This window comes from Myotis nattereri (genome assembly GCF_964212035.1).
Source record: "Myotis nattereri genome assembly, chromosome: 21".
Taxonomy (NCBI): Eukaryota; Metazoa; Chordata; class Mammalia; order Chiroptera; family Vespertilionidae; genus Myotis; species Myotis nattereri.
The window spans coordinates 17,460,130-17,487,087 of NC_138097.1; the positions used below are offsets into that span (position 1 = coordinate 17,460,130).

Sequence of the window (26,958 nt, forward strand, 5' to 3'; positions counted from 1 at the left end):
CGCGGTTCTTACAGTCACCCCTTCTCTCCGATCGGGGAGGGGTCGGATGCTGCGTCTCCTGCGTGTTCTGCCTGTGGACTCCCCTACTTCCCGCCTTGTGCCTGGCCCTGCCCTTTAAGCTCACGTGTGTTCATCTCTCGTTTTATTGACGGGAAACGGTAGTGAGCGGAAATGTCAGCCTGACTCCCCAGATGCCCCGCAAGCCTTTATTTTATAAACAAAAAAGAAAAAAAACACAGTCCCGTCAATGGGGGTGAATAGAGAGCCGGCCTCACAGACGGACTGGAGCGAACTTCTCCACACGTCAGCTCTGCATTGTCAACTGGGTGCCCCGTGCAGAACCCGGGCCGTAAAGGAATACTGACCCGCTGTCCCGCGGGAAGTGGTCTGTCTCTAGGTCTCTGATACTATGGGGTACAGGGGGCTCAGGGAGGCAGCCATGCTTTCAGGAACAGGGTCCCCGTGACCCCACTCAAGCTAGAGGAACATCCCGCCGGCCCAGGAGGCAGGGCTCTGGGGCCCTTTGGGGACACGGGTAGGGCAGCCAGCGCTGCAACCGCGGGGCTGTCTCTGCCGTCTCTGCCTCCCTTTCTGCCAGCAGCCAACACCCCACTCTCATCCCTCCACGGGCGCCAGCTCAGCCACAGATGGTGTGCAACTCAGCGGCCAGATGACGCTCCGTCACGCCTGTCTGCGCCCCATAAACACGGCCCTGGGGTCCCCGTCTCCTGGCCCCGGGCAGCTGTCTCCTCTCCTGTCCCTCCTTCCTCCCGCGGTGATCACACCTAAGAATGTGTGTGTCCACACCCGCATCTGGTGACAGGTGCAGGTTCCCTGGAGGACACCTCCCTCCAGGCTGTCACCGTCCTTGGTATTTTCCCAGATCCCATCACTGTCCACTGCTGCTGCCAGGGGGACACTCAGGGGCGGCCACGTGTTCACGAGCCTTTCCCTGGGGTTTGGTGCCATCCGGAACCCGGTGCCGGATGCCGTTCAGAAAGCTGGGCATCGCGTCTGCCGGCGCCCCAGGAGCCTGAGCTGTGGGCCTGAAGGAAGGGCGGCGGCAGCGCCCCCTCCTGGGCGCGGGGAACCTGCCGCACTCAGCTCCTGCCGCCGGCTTGCTGTGGGCAGAGGCGGGGTTGTCTGCCAGTGCGAGCCCTCCTGGTACCTCCCCATTCCTCCTCCGGAACCATGGCCCCCGCAACACCTAGGACCCGCCTCAGTCCCGACCCCCACCCGCACCCCTCCGCTCTGAGGTCCCCCCGCCCTGCACTCTCTCCCAGGCTCGCAAATAGCCCAGCTCACCCCTCAGCCCCCCAGCAAAGGCAAGAGGGTGGGGGTCCACTGTCCCATCTTCCGAATCCCCTTCCAGAGAGGATGGCACCGAGCGGGGACCCGGGGCCCTCGCACCTCCTGCAGCTTCTCCGCCCGCCTCGCTACCAATGTCCCCCGGACCCGCCCAGCATCAGGCTGACACCCAGCCGCCAGCGTGGGGAGAATGGACCAGAAGGACCCGGCTGCCCCCGAAGGCTCCGCCCGGGTCAGCTCTGTCCGAGCGGAGGGCTGGGGGGCGGGGGGGGGGGCGGAGGGAAACAGAGCAGCGGAGCCGGCGCCCTGGCCCTCGCGGGGCTTGGTCAGGCGGGCGCTGCGCAGGGAGGTCTCCCTGGAGACCAGGCGGGGCGGGTGCACCTTCCGCCTGAACCCCGGGCTGCAGTTCCCCGGGTGGCCGGCTGGGTGTGTGTGGGGGGGGGAGACCGTCAGTGGAGAGGCGGGGAGGGGGGGGGGGCGGGGCGGGGCGGGGGCGCGCTCGGCTCTTTAAAGGAGCGCGCGCCGAGCGGAGCGGTGGCGGCGGCCCCAGGCGCAGGCCCGGCTGACAGCTGACAGCGGAGACGCGGGGCGCGCCGGCCGGCAGCTCGGGGACCCACCATGCGCCGCTCGGTGTGGCTGGTGCTGGCCGCGTCGCTCCTGCACGGTAAGCCCTGGGGCACCTCGCACCGCCTCCCCGGCTCCCGGCGCAAGCCGGCGGCTCAGGCTCAGTGCGCCCCGCGCCCGGGCCAGCTTCGGGGGTCCCTACGGGCATCGGGCGGCACGGGGGCTACGCGGGGATGGCGGGCAGGGGGGCGTCAGGCGCACCCCGCCGGCCTCTCCTGAGCGCCCGCCGGCTCTCCCCGCCCCAGGGTCCCTGCAAGGCGAGTTCCAGAGGAAGCTCTACAAGGAGCTGGTGAGGAACTACAACCCCCTGGAGAGGCCGGTGGCCAACGACTCGCAGCCGCTCACCGTCCACTTCTCGCTGAGCCTCCTGCAGATCATGGACGTGGTGAGTCCCCGGCGCGGCCGCGGCTGCCCCCTCCCCGCCGGGGCCCGGGGGCCGGTGTGGCTGGGCCGCCACCCGCTACCTGGCCCGGGCCAGGGGGGCCTGCCGGCGGCTGCGTGCCTCAGTCTCCCCAGTCTCCCCGCCGGCCAGGGAGGCGCCAGTGACGCTGCTCCACCTCCGCCACCTGTGCCTGGTGCTTAGAAACTCCGGGAGAAAGTCTCCCGGGCCCGGGACCAGCAAGAGCAGGTCCCACCGCCCCCATCTCAGCCCGCGAGTGGAGGAAGCGCCCGCGCGGCGCCATCCAGGCATTTCCCGTGGCATGAAGCTGGATGGGCAGGGCCTGGCTCTGGACGTCGCAGTTGGTTCATATGCCCAGGCAGGGGGCGAGCTGTGTGCACTTGCCCCCCCCCCCCCAATTTCCATGTGTTGCCTCTTTGCTGAGGGTCGTGCTGACTGTCCTGCCGGGAGGGTGAGCGAGGCACGCAGCCTCCGGGGCCCCTGGGTGTCCCTTCAGGTGCCCGCCCCAGGCCCCGGGCTCCCCAGCGCCCGCCTCCGGGGCCAGAGGGATGCCATCCCCTGTACCTTGGCGGTCTGGCCCCGCGCTGCTGTGACTATTCCATTTCCACTGGCACGGCCTTCCCGCGGCACCGTTTACCCCGTGGTTCCCGCCTGGAACCCGGGCTGCTGGAGTGTGCGCAGGGGGCACTGGGTTCCGCTCCGAGGCGCGCGCGCGGGGGTCAGGGTGTGCAGGGGGAGGGGAGGGGAGGCAGGGTGGGGAAGAGGCGCGACCACAGCCCGGCAGCGGGTCCGAACGAGCGGGGTCAGAAGGTGGTGACAGGTCAGAGACCCGCAACCAGGCAGGACGCGGGTAGGGGGGGCCGAGTGGCCGGCGAGAGGAGGGCGCTGCACCGTCCCCGCCCGGGAGCCAAATCCAACACCAGACGCAGAGCAGTCGCTCCCGCGAGACGGCGGCGCCCAGGGACCAGCTTTGCACAACACGCGGGAGCCAGAGGCCGAACAGAGGCGCTGGGGAGGCCGAGGGCCCTGGCCCTTCCACCCCGTACGACACCCTCCCCCACCCCCGCTGCGGCTGGGCCCACCTGCAAGGTCACCGCGGAGGGTCCCGGCCGCACCGCCTGGCACTCTGGGCCTCGGAGCAGCGGGAGCGCGTGGAGCAGCGTGCCGTCCGCCCAGTCACCGACTTCCCGCCCGCCCGCGCGGCTCCTCCCAGCAGGCAGTGCGCGGGCGGCTCCTCCCAGCAGGCAGTGCGCGGGCGCCCCGAAGAGCCCTGAGCGCATGCGCGGGCTCGCCCGCCTGTTTGCACAACCACCGGCACGTGGCGCCCGCAGGTGCGGCCCGCACGAGGCGCTTCCGTCTCCACCGCGGACGAGGCAGGGACTTTATGGAGGAGCCTGGCAGCTGCCCGGGGCCCCTGGGAATGAATGCTCCGTGTGCTCGCGCGGAGGGGCCTGGGAGCAGCGCTGTGCACAGCGGGGGCCCCCCTGCGCGGGAGCGGGGAGGGCGAGGGTGGGCTCTATCCCAGTGCTCAGCCTCCCTGCGCGGTCCCTGCGGTGTAGTCCCAGCCTCGGCAATCAGACCAGAAAAAGGCACCCGGACCGGAGAGGAGGAAGGAAAACCGCCACCATTTTCCGGTGGCCTGGCCCTCTCTGTACAGAAAATCCTGAAGACGCCACCAACTAGCCGCTAGAATCAATGACCTCAGCAAATCTGTCGGAAACGCCAACTACAAAGCCGGCCGCATCTCTCCGCACCGATAATGAATGATCAGGAAGAGAAATTAAGAAAACAGTCCCATGTCCACTTGCACTAAAAAAAAAAAAAAAAAGGTATAAAATACCCAGGAACACATGTTCGCGAAGGAGGCCGTGCACTCTGACGGCGAAACGGAACGAGACAGAAATAAAGGGAGGACAGACCTTGCTCGCGGACCGGAGAGGCTCGTGCTGTTCAAATGAATTCACAGCCGGAGGTTTCACACGGACTCGGTGCAGCTGGAAGTCCTCTCAGGCCTCCAAGGTCAGGGGGCAAATGGCCACGGCCGGGCCCGAGACACGGCCACCCGCTCCTTCCACAGCAGGAGACGCGGAACACACGTGACCGCGACACAGGCTCTCCCAGAGGCCCACGCGGCCGCAGCCCGTCCAGGTCAAGGGTCACGCGCTTCAGAGTCCCGGATGCACAGGCCGCGGACTCGCCCAAGAGGAACTGAGGGACCTGCCTGGGCCCTGCCCGGGTGGAGCAGGAGGAACGACAAATCCACGTCTCTCTCTCTCTCTCTCCCTTCCTCTCAATAAAAACAGAGGCTGCCAGCATCACTAGAGACAGGCAGTATCGCGAGACGCTGTCACTATCGCGAGACGCAGCAGTATCGCGAGATGTCGCCAGTTCCGGGAGAGACGGGCACCGCCACGAGGTGCCCAGTACCCCGAGGGGCAGCCGGTACGGCCTCGTGCCTCCTTTAGAGTCGGTGTCTTTTCTTGCGGAACCACGTCAGCTAGTTTATTTGCACCGGCCGAGCTGCAGCGGGTGGCCTGGGGCTGCCTGAGATCCGGGGGGAGGGGAGGCTCTATCCGGGACGGTGAGGCAGGCCGACCGTTGCCTTCCCGTCGGATGGACGGGGCTCCCGGAAGGAAGTCCTGCCGGGCACCAGGCTCCCTTCGCTGTTTCAGTTCCGGGGCGCGTGCGCATTGGGAGGGGCTGTATCAGAGATGGCGCCCTTGCCCCCTGGATCTTCTTACTGCCCCCCTTTCTCCAGCAGAGATTCCCACGCTGGGGTGATGAGCACAAGACCGGGGATGCTCACATTTTATTCTTGTGGGAGATCCTTTCTGCTGCGTCGGTTGACTCCGCACACAGTCACTCACTGAGCTTGGCTCCTACACTTTGCTCAGTTCTTGGGGTTCATCCGTGAATCAGCGCTAGTGTCTACTTTATAGAGCTCCACATTGGGGCGAGGGAAACGGACAGGTAACTCCAGGGTTCTCGCGTGTGTAAACCTATGTATATAAAAGCCTAAGCGACCGGAGGCCCGTCCGACCAGTCGCGATGATGCTCACTGACCACTAGGGGGCAGACGCTCAACGCAGGAGCTGCCCCCTGGTGGTCAGTGCGCCCCCACAGCGGGAGCGCCGCTCAGCTGACTGACAGGCGCAGCTGTGGCCTGAGCCTCTCCGTTACCGAGCCGAGGCGGCAGTCCGACATCCCCCGCTGTCCCCCGAGGCGACCCAGATTGCGAGAGGGCGCGGGCCAGGCCGAGGGACCCGCCAGTGCACGAATCTGTGCACCGGGCCTCTAGTTTAGCGTAAGTGCCTATGCCAAGCGCTGCAGATTCACGCAGGAGGAAATGTTTTCTTCCCAGCCGGGGTGGGTGGGCATGGCTTCAGAGTGTGTTCTGGAAACACACCTTCCAAGGGAAAGCGTGGGCTTCCCGTTGGAAGGAGGGAGCCGCGGGAGGGGAGTCCAGAGACGGGAGGGGTGTAGAGGACGAGGTGTCTGGGGGCCTCCGCGGAGTTTAGATTTTTGCACGGAGCCCCAGCCTGGGCATCTCTGAGGGCGGCAGGCGGCCGCGTGCCAGGGTGTTGGTGAGGCAGCAAAATCAGCTTGCCGTAGCATATTTTCCTAGAAGTGGAAACGGTCCAAACCACGACATTTGTATCCAATCCAACCGGCATGAATGATAGAGAATAAAAGGAGACGTGCGAACATTTGAAAGACAAAACATGCATCGTCAAAGGGCATAGAAATCTACAGTCTCTTATAGATCATATAAGTCTACAGTCTCTTATAGATCATATAAGTCTACAGTCTATTATAGGTCATAGAACTCTATAGTCTATTATAGATTATAGAACTCTACAGTCTATTATAGATCATAGAACTCTATAGTCTATTATAGATCATAGAACTCTACAGTCTATTATAGATCATAGAACTCTATAGTCTATTATAGATCATAGAACTCTATAGTCTATTATAGATCATAGAACTCTATAGTCTATTATAGATCATAGAACTCTACAGTCTATTATAGATCATAGAACTCTATAGTCTATTATAGATCATAGAACTCTACAGTCTATTATAGATCATAGAACTCTATAGTCTTTTATAGATCATAGAACTCTACAGTCTATTATAGATCATAGAACTCTACAGTCTATTATAGATCATAGAACTCTATAGTCTATTATAGATCATAGAACTCTACAGTCTATTATAGATCATAGAACTCTATAGTCTTTTATAGATCATAGAACTCTACAGTCTATTATAGATCATAGAACTCTATAGTCTATTATAGGTTATAGAACGCTATAATCATTATAGAACTCTATAATCTGTTATAGATTATAGGAATCTAGAACAGATTATAGAAAGGAGGAAAGTGTAAGGGGACGAGGAGGTCGAAACTAGAAGAGTCCCCATGGGAATGTGGAGAAAAGGGCCGATTGCAGGGGTATTTGGGACCTGTTATCTGTGATAATATAACTGTGTATATAAACTTCACGTCGGTACATAGACAGATGTCAAGCGACAGGACCTCAATTATCCCCGAATGCATGCCCTGACTGCACGGCGATAATTAATCCACTTCGTGGGCTGGGAATGAGGTAATACATAGGAAGTCACTGTGAGGTGATGCACATGGGAGGCGCTACACTGCCGACCGTCCCCACAATATTTCTTTTTAACTCGTGCCATTCAGTCACTCACCGGGGCACACACGTCTAGAGGCCATCCCACGTGTGGATTTGCATAAAAGAAGTGCGCAGTTATGCAGGCATGTTCAGAAGGCAAGCGACTGAAAATGAACATACGACTCCACGCCCCCTTATGCATATATGTAAGGCACATGGTCATGCCTGAGGGGTTGGGGTCTTTTGTAGACTCTGGGTTGCAGGCTCCCTTTCTGGGAAGCTCTGGCCACCAGAGAGCAGCACCCCGCGGTGGTGTGTTTGGGGTTTGCTACGGCAGATGGCAGGCGTGGTGGGGAGGCCCAGGATCCGACGGGCGTGTGTGTGTTACCCGATATCTCTGTGGGGGCTTTCTGTTCTGGCTTGTCAGACTTACAGGTCTGCATTTACTGGCCGGTATTTAAAAATGCCGCCACTCTAACTTAATGTGATCAGATATTAGCTATCAAAACCATACACCTTCAACACAGTCTAGGAAGACAGTCCCAGGTGCAATGAAGTCATTTTCCTAGTAATGTTTTGAGTAGTGTTATTTTTAAAAAAATTTATATTTTTTATTGATTTTAGAGAGGAAGGGAAAGAGAGAGAGAAACATCAGTGATGAGAAAGAATCATCGATAGGCTGCCTCCTGCACGCGGCCCCCCTACTGGGGATCAATCCTGCAACCCTGACCAGGAATCGAACTGTGACCTCCTGGTTCATAGGCTGACGCTCAACCACTGAGCCACACCGGCCGGGTGAGAAGTGTTACTTTTTAAGGCCACAAATCAAATTATACAATAAAAGGGACTAAGGCGGTGATTACCCAAATACTACTACTCAGGACATCGCTACAGTCCCTCCTATCTTTTCTCTGTGGTTACAGGATGTGTAGAGAAATACTTAAATAGTAAAATGACCCTGGCTGGTTTGGCTCGGTGGATAGAGCATTGGACTGCGGACTGGAAGGTCCCGGGTTTGATTCCGGTCAAGGGCGCATGCTCGGGTTGTGGGCTCGATCCCCAGTCGGGGGCGTGCAGGAGGCAGCCGATCCATGATTCTCTCTCATCATGGATGTCCCTATCTCTCTCTCCCTCCCTCTCCCTTCCTCTCTGAAATCAATAAAGAAATATATTTAAAAATATATTTAAATATTAAAATGGTGTAACAGCATTATGGCGCCTTAAACAATAATTAGCAAGCATTAATCTAAAAATGACACAAATAGGCCAAGCCCTAAACCAATAGGAGCTTTAAGATAAAATTGTATTCTCGTCCCACTATTACATAACTCTCATCATCACTGCATATTCAATCCCTATTCCAGTTTTTTTTTTTTTTTAGAAAATGTTTAAAAAGCGTTTATTGAAATGATTCATGACGCTGCTAAGCCTGGTTGGTTATTTTTAAATTGTGTCCCAGACCTGTGTGAAAAATTATGGCGATCGTTTGGGGCCTCTTGAAACTATTCTCCAATTTTATGTTTGTTTCTCTTTTTAAAAAGATATATTTTTATTGATTTCAGAGAGGAAGGGAGAGAGAGACAGAGAGACAGAGACATCAATAATGAGAGAATCATGGATCGGCTGCCTCCTGCACGCCCCACACTGGGGATCGAGCCCGCAACCCGGGCCTGTGCCCTGACCGGGAATCGAACCCTGACCTCCTGGTTCATAGGCCGACGCTCAACCACTGAGCCACACTGGCCGGGCTCTCCGCTGTTCTCTCCGTCCTCCCGGGAGGTTGGTGAGAGCCCCTCGCTCCTCACTGCGGACGGCAGACGGGCAATGCTCGGTAAAAGCGAGTTTACAAGGCCCCTCGACAGCGGGTCCCGATTTATGATGCAACGAGCTTTGTCCCTCGCAGCCTCTCCGTGGCCTTGGGACAGAAACAGCACCGCCCTCTCGGCTGCACAGACGGGATCCTGGGCACGTCTGCCGCAGGAATCTCTCTTGTAAACGCTGCCTTTCAAGTCGGCTGCCGGCGGTGCTGCCCAAGGGTTCCGTTCTCTCCAAGCCCATGTTTCATCCCTGACACGGAGGGAGGCCCACGGAAATCTCTCTTCTCTCCTCGGTTTGTTAGGGTTGGGTAGCCTTCCACTCAGAGAAGAGGAAAGTCCAGTAGAAATTCCCATGACGTTTGCCCGGCCGGGGTGGCTCCGTGGTTGAGTGTCGACCTAGGAACCAGGAGGTCACGGTTCGATTCCCGGTCGGGGCACAGGCCCGGGTTGTGGGCTCCATCCCTAGTGTGGAGCCTGCAGGAGGCAGCCGATCCATGATTCTCTCTCATCGTTGACATTTCCATCTCTCTCTCCCTCTCCCTGCCTCTCTCTGAAAGCAATAAAAACATATTTAAAATACACCTTAAGTATCGAATGCTTTTTAAAATCAATCTTCCGGAAGAGTCGTGTATGGGCTTGGAGTACAGCTCCCCTGGCGCTGTGTAAAGTGCTGTCTTGCATTTCCACGGCGATTCTTCTTCCCGAAGCGACGGGGCAGCCTCGCTCCTCAGGACTCTGCAGAGCTGCCAGCGCTTTCCTCGGTGCTCTTGTGTAGGCGTCGGGAGAAACAGATAACCGTAGATCTCACTGTGTCTACATTCTTGTTTGCACGGAAAATTGCTGGGTAATACAAACTCCCATTTGCGAGGCACGCTGGAGCTTATGGCGAGAACGACTTCTTCTACCTCATTTAGTCTTTCCACCGACCACATTCCCCTCTCCTCCCTCCCCCCGTTTTAAAGAGGAATAAGTTGAGAGGGTGTTTTTCCCTAAGTCAGCGAGATATGAGAGCCAACAAAAAAAAAAATTATATTCAGAATAAGAAACCAACTCCTACCAATCCATAAGGCCAAGGAGGCAAGCCGGTAGGAAAATGGGCCAAAGGTGAGCAGGTGCGGGGTCCTCACCACCAAGGACATCAGCAAACGACACCCTGAAAATAACGGGGCGGGACCTTAAATAGAGCGCATTTTTCTAAATGCCCCTCTCTCCCTCCCTCTCTCCCTCCCTCTCTCTCTCTCTCTCTCTCACATACACATGGCAGTCAGTACTGCCACTGCTTTCATTTAGTTATAGGGGTTGTGAGGGAGCCCCCAAACGTAACTCTGTGTGTCTCTGTTCCGTCTGGTATTTTGCAGGGAGCACATAACACTTTTATAATGAAGAGGGACGGGGGCTGCTTAAGCACAGTTGTTGTTGTTTTAATATATTTTTACTGATTTCAGAGAGGAAGGGAGAGGGAGAGAGAGAAACATCCATGATGAGAGAGAATCATGAATCGGCCGCCTCCGGCACGCCCCCTACTGGGGTCGAGCCCACATCCCGGGCATGTGCCCTGACGGGGAATAGAGCCGTAACCTCCTGGTTCATAGGCTGACGCTCAGGCACTGAGCCAGGCCACCCGGTGCTTAGCACAGCTGTGAAATAAGCCACGCTCCTGGCTCTGAGCACAGGGCTGAGGGTGAGAGCTGAGACACAATCCGTAATCTGTCGTTTGAGCCACGAGACGACTCTGCCCGCCACGTCCTCACACGGACCGCCGTGGTGATGAACACAGAAAAGGGTTCCCTCGGGTGTCAGTCGCTAGCCTGGGACCCAGAATTCCTCGGCTACTCTCAGGAGATGGGTGGCGTCCAGACATTTCTCGTAAGTGTTAGAAGTCACGAGCCTGCTTCCGGGACCATGGTTGTGTACCGGGGAGGCCCCTCCGCAGGCCTCGGCTCATGGTCCCCCGGGAAGCCTCCCTCTGTCCTCTCCTGTGACGGTGCCCTGCTCTGTCTCTAGGACCTGTCACTACTGCGGTTGTATTTCTATCACGTTGAATCGTGTGATCCCCCACCCCATGAGCTCAGGAACAATGTGGGTTTAGGGCCCCCTATACCTGTCATCCTGGCTTAAATGCTTCAAACAGGAAGAGCTCCATCAGCATTCATTGAATGAATGAGTAGTGAATGAGTGAATGAGTGAGTGACTAGTGAGTGAGTGAATGTATGAGTGAGTGAATGTATGAGTGAGTGACTAATGAATGAGTGACTAATGAGTGAGTGAATGTATGAGTGAGTGACTAATGAATGAGTGACTAATGAATGAGTGAATGTATGAGTGAGTGACTAATTAATGAGTGACTAATGAATGAGTGAATGTATGAGTGAGTGACTAATGAATGAGTGAATGTATGAATGAGTGAATGTATGAATGAGTGACTAATGAATGAGTGAATGTATGAATGAGTGACTAATGAATGAGTGAATGTATGAATGAGTGACTAAGGAATGAGTGAATGCATGAATGAGTGAATGCATGAATGAGTGACTCATGAATGAGTGACTAATGAATGAGTGAATGTATGAATGAGTGACTCATGAATGAGTGACTAATGAATGAGTGAATGCATGAATGAGCGAATGTATGAATGAGTGGATGAATGAGTGAATGTATGAATGAGTGAATGTATGTATTTGTGAATAATGAATGAGTGGATGGATGAGTGAATAATGAGTGAGTGAATATTTTTCCATTGACTTATTTTTCAAAAGAGAGTGGAAGCGAGGGGAGAGAGAGAAAGACATGGTGTGAGGGAAATACATTGATTGGTTGCCTCCTGTACATGCCCTGAATGGGGACAGGGATCTAACCCAAGTCTCTTTTATTTATTTATTTATTTATTTTAAATATATTTTTATTTATTTCAGAGAGGAAGGGAGAGAGAGAAACATCAATGATGAGAGAATCATTGATCGGCTGCCTTCTGCACGCCCCCTACTGGGAATTGAGCCTGCAACCCGGGCATGTGCCCTGACCGGGAATCCAACTGTGACCTCCTGGTTCACAGGTCGATGCTCAACCACCGAGCCACACCGGCCAGGGCTCTGGTGTCTCTTTGATATGGGCACTAATCCCAGTCATGAGGGCTGCACCCTCCTGACCTAATCACCCCGCAAAGGCCCCGCCTCCAGATACCCTCACAGTGAGGGTTACGTTTCCATGTAGGAATCTGGGGAGGGAGGAGGGGGTACTGCACTGGGGGGTGGGGTGGCAAGGAGCAGACAGAGAGCTGAGAGGCTAAGCCAGTGAGTAGGTGTCCCTGGACGGGGAGGGGAGGCCGGGGCCCCCTCCGGGAATGCAGACAGCAGCCTGCCTGCCGGTTCTGTGGGCTTGTCCCCCGGAGTCGTCCCTACCTGGCACCAGGACACTCGCAGGCTGTGCCCGCCGGCCGGCGGCGCTGTGCTGACTGCAGTCGAGATGCTGCCGTCTGGGCACCAGGCCGCTGCGCTCCACAGAAGCCCGTTCCGCTCTAATGAGATTTCAGGCAGGATGCTGGGAAGGAGAAAGCCTTTTAATTAGATCGGTAGCAATCAGCTCCCAAACCACAGAAGCCCTTTTCCCCGAGAAGACAGACACGACGCAATTACAAGCAAGCGAGCCACCTGCGTGGAACACTGCCTGGCTCACTTTACGTCCATTAAGAAGAATAGGTTCTTGCCCCGCCCGCGCGGCTCAGGGGCTGAGCGTCAACCTCAACCAGGAGGTCAGGGTTCGATTCCCGGTCGGGGCACAGGCCCGGGTTGCGGGCTCGGTTCCAAGTGGGGGGCGTGCGGGAGGCAGCCGATGGATCCGTGATTCTCACTCATCATGGATGTTTCTCTCTCCCTCTCCCTCCCTCTCTGTAAAACCAATAAACTTATACTCAGGTGAGGGTTTTTTTTTTTTTAAATTGGACTTTGTGCCCACTTTAATCTTTCAGGTTCATAAATTATTTTTAAAATAGAAAGAGCAATAAGCTAAGCCATTCGCAGGCACCACCTCTAGGCGGTGGGGTCGCGGGGCTTTCATTTTCCATTTGATACTTTTCAGCCGTTCGTCAGGGCTCGGTGACGAGTGCGTATTTCCTCCGAACGCAGAGGGAAGCTGACCTCTGGGGCCGTGCGGCTCGGGCAGGCTTGGCGCCGTCCTGTGTCCCCACAGTCCCAGGAACCAGCCCGCCCTCTGGGCGGCGGTGCCGGGCCCTTCCGGAAGCCGGGTCCACCACAGTCACGAGTCTCTCCTCTTCCCTTTAAAGGACGAGAAGAACCAGGTCCTCACCACCAACATCTGGCTGCAGATGGTAAGTGGAGGCCGGGCGGCCCTCGCCCTCCGATGCCCCTGCCCTCGCCCCCGAGACGCCCGTGTGTGGACGGCAGGGCCAGCAGGGGCCCCGGGAGAAAAGCCAGCCTGTCGTCCCGGACACCAAACGGCTGCAGGTTCGATTCCCAGTCAGGACGCCTACTTAGGTCGTGGGTTCCATCCCTGGTCTGGGCGTGTGCGGGAGGCAACCGATTGATGTCTCTCTCTCCCATCGATGCCTCTCTCTCTCTCTCTCTCTCTCTCTCTCTCTCTCTCCCCCCCCCCTTCCTTTCCCTGTAAAAATCAATGAAAACATATCCCCGGGTGAGGATTAAAAGGAAAAGATTTGGCAGTTTGTCCGGAAGGGTGCTGGTTGCCAGGAGAACCCGCACCTGGGTGCCCAGGCACTGTTTCGAGTCCGTTGCTCCGTAAATAAACTCCCTCTAATCACGGCTCGCTCTTGCAGAGGCATCCTGCGCTTCGCTTGCTTTAAAACTCACCCCGTTCGTCGCGTTTACTTATTCAGCCACTTCCAAGCCGCCTGCAGTCAGGCTGAGTGATTTACAGACTAAAAGAAGGTTAAAGCCCGGCCGGTGTGGCTCAGTGGTTGAGCGTCGACCGATGAACCAGGAGGTCACCAGTTCCATTCCCGGTCAGGGCACCTGCTGGGGGGTTGTGGGCTCGATCCCCCAGTAGGGGGCGTACGGGAGGCAGCCCATCGATGTTTCTCTCCCTCTCCCTTCCCTTCTCCCTAAAATCAATACAACATATTTTTAAAAATACACGATAGATACGAGAGCAGCTGCGGGCGGAAGGCCGGGGTTCTGGGGGAGGGTGGACCTGTGGGCAGGAAATTGGGCTCCTGGGGTCTCACGTTGCTGAATCCCTGGTCCCAGCATCTAAATCCACCTCCTGGACCCCAGGCCCCCCCCCCCCCCCCCCCCAGTGAATGTTCCTGCAGATGCGCGGTGCTCCTGTGCCTTCCGAAGAGAAGAGCAGGGAGGTGAACAGCGACACACGATCAGTTCTTCCTGGGCAGCGGGGGTTGGTCTTGTTTTCCCATCGTCCCACTCGCCCTTGATTCCGTCCGAGGAGAAAGCGGCTGATGTCGGTGTCTGCCTCCTTCTGGTCCTGGGAGGAAGCAGTGGGGGTTCTCCACGGCTTAGCGTATTGTTTCGGGGGGCCTGCCCGCCGTCACCTGATTTGACCCAGGAAGGGAGGCGGCATCTCCGTCCCTGCAGGGACTTTCTGGCCACTCCCACACTCCCGGCTGCTGCTTTGGAAACGGGGGACATTTGTCACCGAGTCGAGAAAACAAACAAACACCTGTCTTCTCCGAGCTTGGAATGTCGGCCGTTCTCCCCGGCTCTCGGTGTCCAAGCCTCCTGGGAAGCGTCTCTTCCTTTTTACCTCCTGATTCTAATTATGGGCCCAACAGCATCCACATGGCAGATGTCAGGCTGTGAACCATATTTTTTTCTTTTAAATATGTTTGTATTGATGTCAGAGAGGAAGGGAGAGGGAGAGAGAGAAACATCAACAATGAGCGAGAATCATGGATCGGCTGCCTCCTGCACGCCCCCTGCTGGGGATCGAGCCCGCAACCCAGGCAGGTGCCCTTCACCAGAATGGAACCCAGGACCCTTCAGTCCCACAGGACAACGCTCTACCCATTGAGACAAACCGGCCAGGGCAACCGTATTTATTTCTAACTCCTTTCCCTTGTTCATTTCTGAACTCTGTCACTTCACACATTGGGCTCATAGACAAGCGAGCCCGTGGCTTGCTGGGGGCCATGCTAGCAACCGTAGTTAAAGGTGATGTTTCTTTCTTTCTCTCTCTCTTTTTTTTTTAAATTGATTTTAGAGAGGAATGGAGAGGGAGAGATAGAAGCATCAATGAGGAGAGAGAATCATTGACCGTCTGCCTCCTGCACGCCCCCTACTGGGGACGGAGCCCACAACCCGGGCACGTGCCCCGACCTGGAATGGAACCGTGACCTCCTGGCTCACTCCTCTAGGCTCTGAGCTTACCTAGTCGTGTCCTAGATCAGTCTCAGTGGTCAAGGCCATACGTGTGCCTGACGGCCCTGTGCGTGTCAGTCCTGGACAGATCACTACCTGCAGTGGAACACGTCGGAGTACCCCGGTGTGCAGACCGTGCGCTTCCCCGACGGCCAGATCTGGAAGCCGGACATCCTCCTCTACAACAGGTGGGCCCGGGCGGGAGGAGGGGCGGCTGTGTGCTGGCCTGTGTGCAGCGATCGGCGTGTGTCTGAGCATTTGGTGGATGTGCCTGATCGCGTATCTATAACTTGGAACACTGCTCCCACTGGGCTTTGTAAATGCCCTCCCCCCCTTTTTTAACAATTTCTTCTTTTTTTAAAATATATTTTTATTGATTTCAGAGAGGAAGGGAGAGAGAGAGAAACATCCATGACGAGAGAGAATCATGGATCAGCTGCCTCCTGCACGCCCCGCACTGGGGACCAAGCCTGCAACCCGGGCCTGTGCCCTTGGCTGGAATCAAACCTGGGATCCTTCAGTCCACAGGCCGATGCTCTATCCACTGAGCCAAACCGGTGGGGGCTGTAAATGGCCTTTGAGAAGGCAAGAAATGAGGGCTTCGTCTGTAACCCAAGGCCGTCTGCTTGGTAGACCAGATGCCCCAAAGACAGGTATCCAGACGGGGTCAGTTTCTAGGAGCCTTAAAATTCTTGGCTAATCTGCGTAGCAAATGCAGGGCATCTTGTTGCAATGAGGCCTAGAAAGTGACAAGGAGCTAAATATTTCTTAGAGAGAGAGTCCCACCTGGCCAGTGTGGCTCAGTTAGCTGAGCGCCCGCCCATGGGCCAGGAGGTCGCCAGTTTGACACCCAGTCAGGGCACATGCCGGGGTTGCGGGCTCGACCCCCAGTAGGGGGCGTGCAGGAGGCGGCCGGTGGATGATTCTCTCTCATCCTGGGTGTCTCTCTCTCCCCCCCTCCCCTCCTCTCTGAAATTGTAAAAGTATATATTCTTTAAAAAGAGGCCGCTCGCTGCAGACCGGCCGTCCGTCCTGGCGGACGGGCAGCTTCATTTCCCTGACGGATGGTGGACAAGGCCGGTGCTGCCAGCCAGCTGGCCGGGCTGCCCGCGGAGAGGGCGGGCGCCAAGAGGAGCAGGCGTGCCAGGTGCTGAGCCAGGAGTTTCTTGCTTGCTTCCTTCTGCGTTACCTCAAGCCTGCGGTTCGAGGGTCGTTCTGAACGCAGCGGCGCTCCGAGCGAGGAGCGGGCCGAGTGAGGGCGGCTTGTCACGGTCTCCCCTGGACGGAGGCCAGGCCTCGCTGGTGTTGGTGGTCAGCAGCCTGGGCCCAGGAGAGCTGGGCCCCTGAGCTGTGCAGCTGCGGGCGGCCGCCTCAGCCGCCTTGGAGCGTTTGGATTTTGATGAAATATTTTTAAATACCAAAGGAAATTTTGTTTGTTTTTTTTTAAACATATTTTGGTTCAGTTCCCCAGTCGGGGGCTGGTATGGAGGCGACCGATGGCGGTTTCTCGCATCGATGTCTCTTCTCCCCCTCCCTCTCGGACTCTGTGAAATGGGAGTGGGTGGCAGCCCCTGGGGACCTGTCTCCCAGGCCGGCTGCGTCCGGCGCTCTCAGACCCGTGGCCGGGGAACAGGCGGCAGCCGCTCCAGGCTGCGGGGACCCGGTCACGACAGCCCGGAGGGCACTGGGGGCAGTGGCAGCTAACGGAGCCCTTTTTCCGTTCCCAGCGCCGACGAGCGATTTGACGCCACCTTCCACACCAACGTGCTAGTGAACTCCTCCGGGCACTGCCAGTACCTCCCTCCAGGTGAGGCTGCGTCCTGGGTTCTCCTACAGCGACAAGCCGAGTGAGGGGTGTCCGTCCTGCCTCTGCTCCCACGAGCTGGGAGCTAGTCCTGAGCTCTGGGCAGGGGCCGCCCCCCCCAGGTGTTGCTCTCGGTGCTGCCCCCTAGATGTTGCTCCCCAGGTGTTGCTCTCGGTGCTGCCCCCTAGATGTTGCTCCCCAGATGTTGCTCTCGGTGCTGCCCCCTAGATGTTGCTCCCCAGGTGTTGCTCTCCAGGTGCCGCCCTCCCTGTGAATGCTGCTGCGGTGAACACGGGGTAGTTGTTTTGTTTCCTCTGGATACGTACCGGGTCACGTGGTAGTTCTGTTTTTAAGTTCTTGAGGAGCCTCCCTACTCTTTCCACAAAGGCGGCACCCACGCTCAATCCCGCCGGCCGGCAGGGCGCGGCTGCTGTGGGTTCCACGTACACCTCGTCAGCTCCCCTGACGGTGCCCGTGGCCCCCACAGGCATCTTCAAGAGCTCCTGCTACATCGACGTGCGCTGGTTCCCGTTCGACGTGCAGCAGTGCAAACTCAAGTTTGGGTCCTGGTCCTACGGAGGGTGGTCCCTGGATCTCCAGATGCAGGAGGCGGACATCAGCGGCTACATCCCGAACGGAGAGTGGGACCTCATAGGTGAGCCCCGCGGGGCGGGAGGCCCGCTGCCCGGAAGAGAGCGGCTTTATTCCCGGGCTTGCTTAGCGGCTTGGGATCTTCCACTCCGCGTTTCGGTGTATTTGCTGCACCCTGCGGCACTCGCCATGATTCCCCGAGGGCGATAGGATTAGACGCAAACGCAATGAGAAGATTCGGTGCCTCCCAGGGGGACTGTGGTAATGACCATTTAAATGAGCCGGTGCCAGGATAGGCATCCGTACATCCTGCGAATCTTCTGTTCCTACCATCACGCTGGACAACAGCAGATTGCATTTACACTGGCGTAAAGTTTACAGTGTGTTATTTATCGTCATGGCGGCCTAGTCCACTCTGGGTGGCTCATAAACAACAGACATTTATTTCTCGCAGTTCTGGAGCCTGGACGTCCAAGATCAAAGTGTTAGCAGATTTGGTGTCTGGCGAGGGCAGCCTCCCGATCCATGGACAGCTGCCTTCTCACTGCGTCTCCATGACGGAGGGCCCGGGAGCTCTCTGGGGTCTCCGCTACAAGGGCACTAATCCCACCCAGGAGGGCTGCACCCTTCTCAGAGGCCCCACCTCCTGACACCACCACGTTAGGGGTTAGATTTCAACCCACGAATTTTGGGAGGACACAGACATTCAGTTTACAGTGCATGTAATTCCAATCCATCAAAACACCCTGCTAAGCTGTTCAAATATCACTGATACACTCCTAAAGAACTCGGTGGTAAACCAGGGAGTGCTCATTCAGACACCAATTACCCAATTTTAAAAAAATATATATTTTTTATTGATTTCAGAGAGGGGGAGAGAGAGAGACATCAATGATGAGAGACAATCATGGATCGTCTGCTTCCTGAGCGGCCCCTACTGGGAGCCCTCAAGCCCGGGAATCGAGCCGTGCCCTCCTGGTCCACAGGCCCACACTCACCCACCGAGCCACGCCGGCCGGCCCCAATTCTTGGGGGACATCAGCTCCATGGCTGTGTGTGCGTGTCACACGCGGTGCAATAAGCAAGCAGGGTGACGCCTGTTCCTTTCCTCCCTGCCCCCACGGAGGCATCCCGGGCAAGCGCAGCGAGCGGTTCTACGAGTGCTGCAAGGAGCCCTACCCCGACGTCACCTTCACGGTGACCATCCGCCGGCGGACGCTCTACTACGGCCTCAACCTGCTCATCCCCTGCGTGCTCATCTCCGCCCTGGCCCTGCTGGTGTTCCTGCTGCCCGCGGACTCCGGGGAGAAAATCTCCCTGGGTGAGTGCCCGCCTTCCCTGGGAGCCAGAGGGGACGGGAGGGCGCGGCCTGGGTTTCAGCACCATGGACAGCGCCCGGTCCAAGGGGCTCTGGGGACTCCTAGCCCCGGAGGTCGCCCTGACCACACAGGCTCCTGATATCGCCTCTGTGTCGGATGCCACGCCCTCATGGGACACCCTGGCAGCCGCTGATCCTACAAGGAGGGTGCGAACACCCAAGAAGGGGCCAGTTCTTCCCTGAGGGGCCTGGGGTTTCTCCCCTCCGCCACCCCATCCTGCTTTTTGTTTGTAAATAAATATCATTTTATTGATTTCAGAGAGGGAGGGAGAGAGGAGGAGAGGAGAGAGATAGAAGCATCAATGATGAGAGAGAATCACGGATCGGCTGCCTCCTGCACGCCCCGCACTGGGGATGGAGCCGGCAACCCTGGGCACGTGCCCTGACCGGGAATCGAACCGTGACCTCCTGGTTCCTAGGTCGATGCTCAACCCCTGAGCCATGCCAGCCAGACTGGCTGTTTCCTTTTCCTGCCTCAGGAGACGACCTCTGCATACGAACGTCGTAAAGAAAATGAGAGACACTAGCGCTGACGTCAATGATGCATTTTGTGCGGTTCTAAAGTTCCGGCTCCTAAACCCGACTCCTCCTGGGGCTTCTCTGGAACCCCCGTCCCCCCAAAATACAGAAAACCAGGCCCTTGTTTCAGGAGCGCCTTAGACACCACCTGCCCCTCCCTCCACCCGCTAGTCCAGCGGTTCTCAGCCTGTGGGTCGCGACCCCTTTGGGTATCGAACGCCCCTTTCACAGGGGTCGCCTAAGACCATCCTGCATGTCAGATATTTACATGATGATTCGTAACAGTAGCAACGTTACAGCTATGAAGTAGCAACGAAAATCATTTCATGGTTGGGTCACCACATGAGGAACTGTATTCAAAGGGCCAGAAGGTTGAGAACCGCTGCCCTAGTGGTTGGAACCTCGGGTAGGGCCCCCGTTGGCGGGAACGGAGGACTCATGACTGGTCTGTCTCCGGCGCCCTGTCTCTCTGCCTCAGGGATCACGGTGTTGCTCTCTCTCACCGTCTTCATGCTGCTGGTGGCCGAGATCATGCCTGCGACATCAGACTCGGTGCCCCTGATAGGTAAGGGCCTCCAGGCACGGGCCAGGGAGCGGCACCGCCCCGGCTTCCGCCTGAGGCCAGGCCTTGCTGTCACTGTGCAGGGTGGTCCATGGCCTCTGCTCACCGGGGCACAGGGGAGGGGAGTGGGGGGTCCCGCTGTGCTGTTCGGCCTTCTTCCTCCCTAACCTCCCCCCCCCCCCGTGCTTGTTAGGGAGCCATTAGAGCAGCAGTTCTCAACCTGTGGGTCGCAACCCCTTGGGCGGTCGAATGCCCCTTTCACAGGGGTCGCCTAAGCCCATCCTGCATATCAGATATTTACATGACGATTCATCACAGTAACAACATGACAGTTATGAAGTAGCTACGAAAATAGTTTTATGGTTGGGTCACAACATGAGGCACTGTATTTAAAGGGCCAGGAGGTTGAGAACCACTGCATTAGAGGTTCACTGTGTCAGCTGGACCCACCGTCCCCCCCCCAGATCCTCCCTTAGGACGGGAAGGGCACCCACTTTCGCCCTCAGCAGCTGTTTCCTGGGACGACCCGCTGTGAGGACGTGCGAGCAGGACAGACATGCTGGGGCCGGGACAGATCCAAGGCAGGGCTTTCCGGGTCCGCCCTCTGCCCCGGCGGCCAGGCCTCAGCCGCCTGTTCTCTCCGCAGCCCAGTACTTCGCCAGCACCATGATCATCGTGGGCCTCTCCGTGGTCGTCACGGTGATCGTGCTGCAGTACCACCACCACGACCCCGACGGCGGCCAGATGCCCAAGTGGGTGCGTTCCTCCCGCTCTCCCCTGTAGCCCGCGGGGCCCTCCCCCAAGGGGGCGCCCGGGGTGGCTCACGAACTTCGTTTTTAAAAATATATTTTCCATTGATTTCAGAGAGGAAGGGAGAGACAGAAACATCAATGAGGAGAGAGGATCGGGGATTGGCTGCCCCACCCTGGGGATGGAGCCCACAACCCGGGCATGTGCCCTGACGGGGAATCGAACCGTGACCTCCTGGTTCCTAGGTCGATGCTCAACCCCTGAGCCATGCTGGCCTGGCCCAAACCATTTTTAATGACCGAGTGGTGCTGACTGCCCCAGAAAAAAACAATCTTAATTAAAAGCAATAATTATCCGCCTCTCAGCACAAGACCATGTCCTAACCAACGACCGTCAGCGCAATGTGAGGCCTGGTGCGCGCTCTCTCTCTCTCTCTCTCTCTCTCTCTCTCTCTCTCTCTCGTTTACATAACACCCGCGTTTTTCTCTCTTCCCGGGGCATCTGACACATAACGATTCTCCCAGGGCCGTTCAGGATGATCTGTGGCTGACGAAGGCACTGCCGAGCGTGGGGGCATTATGTGGCGTTTGCACAGCCGGAGACAAAACCGCGGCCCGACAGAGGGGCCACCAGCTCAGGGTGACACGTGCCGAGAGCATCCTTTCCCTTCGGAGATGCTTTTGCCTGGAAAGCTGATGACTCGGGCCACGGAATGGAACACAGACTTGGCGGGAGGGATCGCATTGGCTTGAGACAGGCCTGGGGGGGAAGCAAAGTCCGCCCCCCACCCCCCACGTGGCGAGGAGCTGCCGGCACCGCGGCTCGGCTCTCCGTGGGCCCCGCTGCCTCCGGTTCAGACGCACTCATGCCCAACACGCTCCCTCAAGCTCTGGCCCCAGCGTCCCGGTGCCTCTGGGGGAGGCTGGGCTACAGGCCACATCCAGCCCACCGAGTGCTCTTGCAAATGACATTTATTGGAAGACAGCCGGCCTGCCTGCCTTTCTTTCGTTCTTTTTTTAAACAGGCTCCTATGGCTGGTTTTGCCCGTCGGCAGAGCGGGGTAAAAGCAGGCCTCAGGGCCCACAAGCTAGAACTCTTACTATCTGACCCTGTCCAGGAAGGTCGAGAAGCCCTGCTTCAGACGTTTCAAAGCACCTTCCTGTGTATCCCCTTTTATCCCGGCTTCCTGGCCGCCTAACGTGTTAGGTTAGAGGTTCCCAAACTCCCTCGGTTCGTACACCTTTGCTGCCTGAGGTGTCCCCCCCCCCCCCTCTCCCACAGAGCCCCTGGGGCGAAAGAAATACCCAGCAGTTCTGTTTATTAAATAGGTCAGAACCGCCCTGGCCGGGTGGCTCAATGGTTGGCACGCTGTCCCCTGCGCCCAAAGGTTCAAGTTCGACCCAGGTCGGGAGGCAGCCAGTCGATGTCTCCCTCACACATCAATGCCTCTCTCTCTCTCCCTTCCTTTCTAAAATCAATTTTAAAAAAATAATACATGTCAAGACAACTTACAAGGCCCTGGCCAGTTTGGCTCCGTGGCTAGAGCGTCGGCCTGTGGACTGAAAGGTCCCAGGTTCGATTCCGGTCAAGGGCATGTACCTGGGTTTCGGGCATCTCCCCGGTAGAAAGTGTGCAGGAAGCGGCTGATCGATGTTTCTAACTCTCTACCCCTCTCCCTTCCTCTCTATAAAAAATCAATAATATATATGTATTCTTAAAAAAGACAACTTCCAAGACGTGACAACTGAGCACCTGTGAGCCCCGGACACCTCTCCAATCTCTTCCCCGGCACCTGCTTTTATTAAGATTTTTTTTTTTTTTTAAAAAATACATTTTTACTGATTTCAGAGAGAGGAAGGGAGAGAGAGAAACATCCATGATGAGCGCATCACGGGTCGGCTGCCTCCCGCACGCACACCCCCTGCAGGGGATGGCGCCCGCAACCGGGACTTGAACCGCGACCTCCTGGTTCCTGGGCGGGCGGTCGCGGGGCGGGGCTGGGGTTGCGGTCGGGGCGGGGGGCCCTGGCCGCCCCTCATTCCCTCGGTGTCTCCCAGACCAGGGTCATCCTTCTGAACTGGTGCGCGTGGTTCCTGCGCATGAAGCGGCCCGGGGAGGACAAGGTGCGCCCCGCCTGCCAGCACCGGGCGCGCCGCGGCAGCCTGGCCAGCGTGGAGCTGAGCGCCGTGCCCGCCGCCGCCGCCAACGGGAACCTGCTCTACATCGGCTTCCGCGGCCTGGACGCCGGCGGCCTGCGCTGCGCCCCGACGCCCGACTCCGGGGTGGTGTGCGGCCGCCTGGCCTGCTCCCCCGCGCACCTGCACGACGAGCACCTGCTGCACGGCGCGGGGCCGGCCCCCGAGGGGGACCCCGACCTCGCCAAGATCCTGGAGGAGGTGCGCTACCTGGCCAACCGCTTCCGCGGCCAGGACGAGAGCGAGGCGGTGCGCAGCGAGTGGAAGTTCGCCGCCTGCGTGGTGGACCGCCTGTGCCTCATGGCCTTCTGCGTCTTCACCATCCTCTGCACCATCGGCATCCTCATGTCCGCGCCCAACTTCGTGGAGGCCGTGTCCAAGGACTTCGCCTAACGGGGTGCTGGCCCCGGGCCTGCGGGGTGGGGCGCGCGCGCGCGGGTGAGTGGGGACGCGAGCCCGTGGCTGTGAGGCCTGTCGGTGACGTCTCCTGGTCACGCTCGGTTTTAGGATGTCAGTCGGCGCTTCTTCTTTTTATTTTTTTTTTTAAATCCTTTCAGCTGGACATCCCTGGAGCATCCTTCCGGTCGGGGGGACCCCTCACAGGGCACTGGGCCTGGTCCCTGCTCCCTGGTGAGCCCTGGTGGCCAGGGCAGCTCCCGGCCCTCGGGGCTGGTACCGCATGCCTGCATGTCCCTCGCCACCAAGGCCCACGAGAGCAACGCCCCCCCCCCTCCCCGTCCCCGCTTCTGCCTGTGCACAGCCCTGGACTGGATGCGTGTAAGAATAAGCCACACTCACTCCCTTCTGACACCTGACTGGGGAGGGGACGCCCATCTCAACCTAGAAACTTAAACCAGCTGGTTTTCCAACGACTCGGCTTTTAGTGACCAGAGAGAGTTGGTAGAGGGAAACCGTGGTGTGCTGTTTCAATGTTAAAAAAAAACCACCCAAAAACATAGTGGACCTTGTCCCTGACCCTTTGCCCTGCCTGATTTCCGCCGCCCGCCCCGCCTCGTCTGGGCAAGGCCCGGCCCCAGGCCAGGCAGGCAGTTTTCCGGAGACAAGGGGGAGTTCAGCGAGCCTGCTCCACGCGGCAAACCCCAAAGGGCGGGCGGGTTCCATTAGAACGAGCAGCCCAGCCAAACGAATCCATCCAGAGCCAAATGAATCCATCCTTTAAAAAGAACGCGTTAGCCCTGGCTGGTGTGGCCCCGTGGATAGAGCGTCGGCCTGCGGACTGAAGGGTCCCGGGTTTGATTCCAGTCAAGGGCACATGCCCGGGTTGCGGGCTCGATCCCCAGTAGGGGGCGTGCAGGAGGCAGCCGATCTATGATTCTCTCACCATGGATGTTTCCATCTCTCTCTCCCTCTCCCTTCCTCTCTGACATCAATCTATACTAATAAAAGTGTAATATGCTAATTAGACCGATGTCCTTCTGCACGAAGCTGGGGCTGCGAGGGACGCCTGGGTCCCGGGTGCCGGAGGGAAGCCGGTGCCTGCAGCCGGGGGAAGGAAGGCCTACTCTTGCACGAATTTCGTGCATTGGGCCTCTAGTAAATATATATATATTTTTAAAAAAGAATGCATTAGAAAGCTGGCTGAACAGGTGGGCTCCCTGGAGGTGTGCTTTGAAAGCCAAGGAAACTTTCATTTTAAACTTACACTGTGCCAGAAGCCACTGCTTAGATCAGCGGTCGCCAACCGGTGGTCCGCAGGCCACTGGTGGTCTGTGAGGTCCGAAAGGTTGGCGACCGCTGGCTTGGATGCTCTAGCTGACAGCAGTCGCTTTGCTTCTTCCCATAGTTCTCATTTTTTAAATAATATCAGAGGGAGACACAAGAAAATATTGCCCGTTGTACTGTCTCATCCAGTAACTGCTCAGAGCTTGAAGGCTTTAAGCCCTCCTTCCCCACACCCCCGGCCACACTCCCGTTTTCAGGGTCTTTAATTTGCTTCTAACCCCCCGAGATGGATCCATCATGAGCAAAGATTTGATTTTTCCAGAGCAAAAGAAATTGCAGACATGTCTCCGGCCACTTATTTCACTCCTTGCTGGGTGATGCACATAGACTGCTTTGCACCGAGGATGGCGGCGTGCACAAGCTGTGTGTGTGTGTGTGTGTGTGTGTGTGTGCGCGCGCGCACCTGCTCAGAACGGACACCTTGTTTACAATAAAATTGATAAATAAGAGCATCCCCAGAGTTCATCCATTTTACATGGGACAAACAACACGCAGCATTTCCCCCAATCCCTCTCTCCTATTAAACTACCTTTAGAAACAAGTAGAATGTTTTGACGTATAAAGAAAATGCTTCAGCCCTGGCCAGTTTTGCTCAGTGGTTAGTTAGAGCACCAGTCCTCGGACTGAAGGGTCTGGGATTTGATTCCAGGTCAAGGGCACATACCTCGGTGGCAGGCTCGATTCCCCAGCCCCGGTCAGGGTGTAAACATCTCTCTCACATTGATGTTTCTCTCTCTCTCTCTTCTCTTCCCCTCCCTTCCCCCCATTCTCTCTAAAACAAAACAAAACCAAAATCAATGGAAAATATATCCTAGGGTGAGGATTAAAAAAGAGAGAGAGAGAGAGAGAGAGAGAGAGAGAGAGAGAGCCCTTCATTTCTTCTTGCTCTCTGAAAACTGATACCTACTACAAATCTGCTTTCGAAAACAGCTTTTGTGGCTTTGTATTTTGTAGAGAAAAACATAGACAAGCGAACAAAATAGCTCATATCTGACCAAAAACGACTCTGCCATTTAAGAACGCAATAAGGAGGAGAAGGGCGTGCGGTTAGAAACGTGACTGCCTGAAAACAGTAGCCGTTGTCTTAATGAATTCGCCTGTGCACTTGGGACTCTTCCTGTCTTATGTCTCGAAGTGTTTTTATTTGTTTATTTGCCTTTGATGTTATTGACTGATTGGCATATAGAAAGGGTGAAGTTTTATGTTGTCAATGGATCATATTTTCCTTTGTAGATCCTGGAGTTTGGTTCTAGTTTTAAAAGACCCTCCCCATTCTGAGATTATAAATAAACTTACTCTTATTTTCTTCTAAATCTTTATGGTTCCATTTGTTTACATCTTCTAACTCCCTGGAATTCATTTGGTGCAGGTAATGGAGGTAAAGATGCAATTTTTTTTTCTCCGAATGGTTGGTCACTTGTGTAATAAAATAGATAACCATGCATTTTGGCAACACAATTATAATCCTTTCCCCACTTGTTCAAAATGCCACCTTTTTGTAAACTAAATGCCTTTAAATGTTTGGGTCTATTTCCATTTTATTATCTCTCCATGAATGCCTTCAAATTTCTCAGGCTTTATTCATGTTAGTATCAAATATTCGTATTAATGTGAATATCTGCAAGTCAACGCTCCCCTCAACTAACCCCCCCCCCTCATACACACACACACACACACACACACACACAGTAATAATAGGGTCTTTGAGAGAATTCAGGGAACAATGGCTAAAAATTCACTGTCAAAAATTATTTTGATACCGCATTTTTAACTCTCCTTCAGCTATACTTTAGGAGTTCTGATTTTTATAAAGCCAGATGAGTGTTTGATATCTAGAAACAAATGACCCTTTTAAAAAGTACTTTTGAGCTCAGTGCTGAGCGTTGACCTATGAACTAGGAAGTCGCTGGTTTAATTCCTGATCAGGGCACAGGCCCGGGTTGTGGGCTCCATCCCCAGTGGGAGGAGTGCAGGAGGCAGCTGATCAATGACTCTCTCTCATCATTGATGTGTCTATCTCTCTTTCCCTTTCTCTCTGAAATCAATCAATATACATATGCACACGCACACACACACACACACACATATATATTTTAAGTACTTTTGAAAGTTACCACTCGTTCCCGGAACAGTTCATACCAGGTACTACACAAAGTGCTTCTCGTCTCTAACCTCCTCAATAACCCTTTGAATAGATGGTGTATTTCCAGGTTACTGAGAAGCAAACCAGAACACATACAAATTAGCTAACTTGCTCACGGCCACCCAACCAGTAAACGG

The 26,958-nt window shown here is 56.3% G+C and overlaps 1 protein-coding gene across 1 annotated transcript; it reads left to right on the forward strand.

Annotated features, from left to right (window-relative positions):
- The first annotated feature begins 1,792 nt into the window (after positions 1 to 1,792).
- Positions 1,793 to 25,981, forward strand: CHRNA7 (cholinergic receptor nicotinic alpha 7 subunit). The gene is made up of 10 exons (XM_081114849.1): positions 1,793 to 1,972; positions 2,178 to 2,317; positions 13,069 to 13,113; positions 15,215 to 15,324; positions 16,864 to 16,943; positions 17,428 to 17,595; positions 18,658 to 18,852; positions 19,907 to 19,993; positions 20,637 to 20,746; positions 22,798 to 25,981. Exons 1-10 carry the CDS (start codon positions 1,927 to 1,929, stop codon positions 23,326 to 23,328), a joined length of 1,512 nt encoding a protein of 503 aa, XP_080970975.1. The 5' UTR covers positions 1,793 to 1,926; the 3' UTR covers positions 23,329 to 25,981.
- The last annotated feature ends 977 nt before the right edge of the window (positions 25,982 to 26,958 follow it).

Bases quoted from the DNA above. Each gene is read 5' to 3' on its own strand.
- CHRNA7 (XM_081114849.1), top strand. From the start codon at position 1,927: ATGCGCCGCTCGGTGTGGCTGGTGCTGGCCGCGTCGCTCCTGCACG. The intron at 1,973-2,177 runs GTAAGCCCTGGG...TCCCCGCCCCAG, and splicing joins GGCCGCGTCGCTCCTGCACG to GGTCCCTGCAAGGCGAGTTC. The intron at 17,596-18,657 runs GTGAGCCCCGCG...GCCCCCACGGAG, and splicing joins CGGAGAGTGGGACCTCATAG to GCATCCCGGGCAAGCGCAGC.